Below are 4,507 nucleotides of genomic sequence, written 5' to 3'. Positions count from 1 at the left end.
CAGTCAGGGCTTGGAAGCAGTGAGGAGGCGTAGCAGACAGAGGAGCAGCGAACGCGGAGACTCGCGCCGCAGCTGGCACGAAGAGAGCAGCTTCGAGAAGCAACTGAAGCGGCGGAGCTGCCAGATGGAATTCGGCGACGGCATGACCGAGAGCCGCTCCAGAGAGGACCTAGGGAAAGTAGGCAGCCAGTCCAGCTTCTCCGGGAGCGTGGAGGTCATCGAGGTGTCCTGAAAGAGAAAAAGAAAGGAATAATTGAATGTCGCTCTTAAACTGAATCACGACTCTCTGTAAGAAGGACGATTCTGTGGGTTATTTCCCGACACAGAATCTTTTTTCAAGTGCTTTTCATGGACTAGAAAGTAGTGGTGCTTCTTAGGCTTTTTTTTTTTTTTTTTTTCTTTTCCCCCCCACCCAATGACCAAGAATATTTTTGTATTCATAGAGCTGAATTCTGCAGGTAATAATGTTCACCGAATACAGCTCCCTTTTTCGGATCGTCCAAGAGCGGACACTCGGACACTTTCAGGCGATTATTTCTGGGTTTCTGTGTGCGTTTTGTTTTAGCTGAGCCTGTTTCGTCAGTGGATCAGTATCGATTCCCATGTCGCGACCGATCCAGTACGTCTGTCTGACTCCAATACGGAATCTTGAGCCCGAAACTGAAGCTGATTGAAGATTTTATTATTTTATTTTTTTTTCTGCTACATACTACAAAGGGTGTCTACGTAGCAACTATACAGTACCTCATGAATCCAAATTAAGGGCTTTCCTCTCTCTCTCTCTCTCTCTCTCTCTCTCTCTCTCTCTCTCTCTCTCTCTCGCTCTCTCTCTCTCTCTCTCTCTCTCTCGCTCTCTCTCTCTGCTTTTTTTTTTTTTTTTTTTTGCTTTTACTCATAAGTGTAGCTTTCAATGGTTAAAATCTCAGGTCTTATTTTGAGCAGCAGGAAAAGACATTTATAAAGGAGTCCCTTTTGCTTCGAATCACGGCGTTAAGATTTAAACGCCCGTAGGAGATTTTTTTTTCAGGCGATCCACAATCAGTCGCTTCACATCAGAACACAAAGACTAAACGCGTACGTCAGCCGAACGAAGTGCGGGGACCGAACTGAAGTTCAGACGGTAGAGGCGGAGCTGGAAAAGGCCAGGTGGTATGGCTTGTCGTGTAAATGGCGGGTTGTTAAAGCAAGTGATGGGGGGGAGGGGAAGGAAGAGGCTGGAACTCTCGTTTCAAAAGGCGCAACTCGATCCCGAGATCAGAGCGGATCATTGTCCTCTGGAACAAACGTCTTTTAGAGCGTAGGAAATAAACACCTTTTCAAGTTGTAATCAAAGCTACTCTGCAGTGTGAAACGTCAAGGGCTGCTAAGTTAAACTAGGTATTAAAACACGCAGTGCAACAAGTGCCCTGAAGATCCACTACATACATCGTGGACACGAACATCAGAACTCTACAGACATCTACCATCAGGAACACGATCAATGATCAAACCAACGCATCCGCTGTTGACTAACATTCACGATGATCTCCCATAACATACCGCATGTTATCCAGCCTCAGACCTACATTCGATTAAATACCATATCAAGAGTTTGTGGGTCATGCAGATGTTCTGGTGTGAAACATCTGCTCGTCACGTGCAACTCAAACTCAAAGTGGCTTTTTAAGGGGTCGGGTCACGTGATCGTGGTAAAATGGTTGAGCGAGCAGCTAATGAACACTTTGTTTTTTTTCTGCCGGTTAAGATCATATTAACTTTCTAGACCCCAGTACGGTATACACTATGTGGCCAAAAGTATGCGGACACCAGACCATCACACCCATACGTGCTGTTGCACCAAAGTCGGAAGCACACGATTGTATAGGATGGCGTTGTATGCTGTAGCGTTACAGTTTCCCTTCACCGGAACTAAAACCCGCGCACAAAGCCGGCTCCATGAAGACATGGGTCGCCAAAGTCGGGAGTGGAACAACTCTAAGAGTGTCGCAAAAGTCCTAACCCCACGGGGACACTGACCTCCTCATTCAACACCTCAAAATCTAGCGGAGCGCCTTCCCAGAAGAGTAATGGAACGGGAAGCTCGACAAGCACATGATGGTCAGGGGTTCTCAGATCTTTTGGCTGTGTAGTGTATTTTGCGCAGCGGTAGAGAAAATGCCAAATATAGCAGGACGACTAGTTGACTATAGGTCCGTCATCATCTCTACCGTAATCAATGGAGTTCAGAGTCACCCTTTATTAGGCATAAATTCTTATATTCCGCAGCTACATTTACTATCGGATAATGTAAGGAAGTATTACGGTCCTGTCAGTATTGTAGGCTCGCGAGTGAGTTCTAGCTTGGCCTCTTCTCGTGCCTTTATAAGACTGAACAAAAGGAGCTCTTCAGGTATTTCACCCTTTCATTCATCCCTTATCCTGTCCTCAAAACACAGTACCGCCCGATCGACACCACTCCAACACGGACCCGCGTCGCCGCCGCCGATCTCCATCTAATCGTTGCTAATCGACTCTTCCACCCGGGAATGTTCCCGGGACAGTGCCTTCTACACCTCCAGAACCTTGCAAGTCAAAAATGGATTTCCGTGTTTCTTTCATTTCTCAAAGTGTGTTTGTGGTTTTTTTTTTTGTTTTTTTTTCTGAAACAGGACACAGGTGATGAAAGCAGGTGGCGTATTCGATTCGAAAGCTTCCCTAAAGCTGTGAAGATACTCCTGTAAATAAGTGCATTCTTTGTCAGTAATCAGCGATTAAATGATGATTTTTTTCTCCTCCAGTGAAAATGTAAGAATCAGCAGCTTTACTTTACTTTGTGATCGAACTATTGAGCCTCTTAACCAGGAGAAGTGTTCGACCGTCTACGGCTTCTTTGCAAAGACTGAGCGTCACGTTCAAGACGCACGGCGAGTCTCAAAGCCAGGCCAAGTGAAAATTCCTATAGGTAAATCTTTGTGGCCAAATTACAGTATATATATATATATATTTATATATATTTCCCCCTAACTGAATGACTGCGTTATGACCGTGCATACGTAACCGAGAAGCATAGAGGAGACGGTACAAGCGTGTGACGTGTGTGAATGGCCTTTTAGAGATGCCCGAGAGTATGACGTGCCTTTTCCTTCCACCGTATGCAGTTTTACAAGTTCTTTGATGTTGGTGGTTATTATTAGTTGTATGTTTTGACAGTTGAAATAAACCTAAACCGGTACTCAACACATGCCATGCTCTGTCCACATTTTACTCCACTTAGCTAAAGAACAGATCCAGGAACAGCACTTACGATCGTATCCTAAAGTGTGTACGGTGTTTTTTTTTTTGTTGTTTTTTTTTTTTTTTCGGAGACACAGCGAGTTACATCCTGATGACCGTTTGAACGCACCAACCTGCCATTCATATCCGATTTGAGGGAAGGAAACCGAACAAAAAAACGATGCCACTTGTGAGATCCTAAAATATTCTAGTGTAAAGCGCCGGGGTTTGTAATCCTGGGACTTGGTCTTGTGAGCCAGTGGTAAACAAATAGGCAGAACTCTGGCCTCTTTGGCCGAGTAAATTAATTAATTAATTAATTAATTAATTAACCGAGGAGCAGATTATCATCAAGTAGCAGAACAACAGTCTTCTGGCCCACTGTTGCTTTGTGCACATAAGATAAAAGACCTACCCGTGTCCACTGATATACACTAGGGTTTCTTCTATGGTGAAATTCTGTTTTTCTCTCTTCCTGCTAGGATTTAGCAATGTTAGCACCTCTGCAGGTCATCCTTATAGTCAATAGACAGTGACACAGTTCACATTTACACACAGCTAGGCTAAAGATATTTCAGAAACGCTTTTCACGTCACACATGACTACACATTTCTTTTGGTAAGTTGTTAGATTAATATTAGAAACAGCAGGGGGTCAAACGTTTACATGAGCTAAGTTGACGGTCTCTTTAATTAAACAGTCCGGAAGATTCCGGAAATCGGCGTAATTACATTTCGAAGCTTCCGATTGGCCGATTGTCATCATTCAGGAGTGCACCCGTGACTGTAAAAGGGCCAGCGCCGTTTTTTTTTTTGTTGTTGTTGCTCCTGATCGCTTGGGAACGTCCAAGCGACTCAACCGAGCCCTCAGAAAAACCTTGTGGAAGTTTCTCCACAATTCCTACGGGTTCCTCTTCGGGAGCAAGCGAATTCCCGAGGTACCGACTGAAGGTACCACGTGCACGTGTAGAAACAATTTTATGCAAATCTAAAATCACCCGGGAACGCTCAGACACGGAATGATTCAGGCAAGAGGCACAGGTTAACTCGCAGCGATGGACGAACTTTGGTCTGAAAACTTCACGTGAACTTCCAAGACAGCGACAAACAAACCGGTGGACATTCACCGTCGAGAAAGCCCGTCGTGGAAAGACGAAGCAGTTATTCCAAGACCCTTTCGAAGGCGTAGATTAAACAAAATTAGGCCGCGATGATCAGCACTATGTACAATGGGAAAAGGGTGAGGATTTAAGCTG

The 4,507-nt window shown here is 44.8% G+C and overlaps 1 protein-coding gene across 2 annotated transcripts in view; it reads left to right on the top strand.

Moving 5' to 3' along the window:
* The window catches only part of dusp16 (dual specificity phosphatase 16), a 29,619-nt gene extending 26,399 nt beyond the window's left edge, over positions 1–3,220 (top strand). For both annotated transcript variants that reach the window (XM_017494548.3, XM_017494549.3), the window contains exon 7: positions 1–3,220. This exon is cut by the window's left edge and continues 936 nt beyond it. In XM_017494548.3, the coding sequence (XP_017350037.1) occupies positions 1–232 (232 nt within the window). In that variant the 3' untranslated portion in view covers positions 233–3,220.
* Positions 3,221–4,507: the final 1,287 nt, after the last annotated feature.

The sequence above is a fragment of the Ictalurus punctatus genome, chromosome 19, assembly GCF_001660625.3.
Source record: "Ictalurus punctatus breed USDA103 chromosome 19, Coco_2.0, whole genome shotgun sequence".
NCBI lineage: Eukaryota > Metazoa > Chordata > Actinopteri > Siluriformes > Ictaluridae > Ictalurus > Ictalurus punctatus.
Note: the sequence above shows the minus strand (reverse complement) of the source record. Positions and strands in the feature narration are given on the sequence as shown.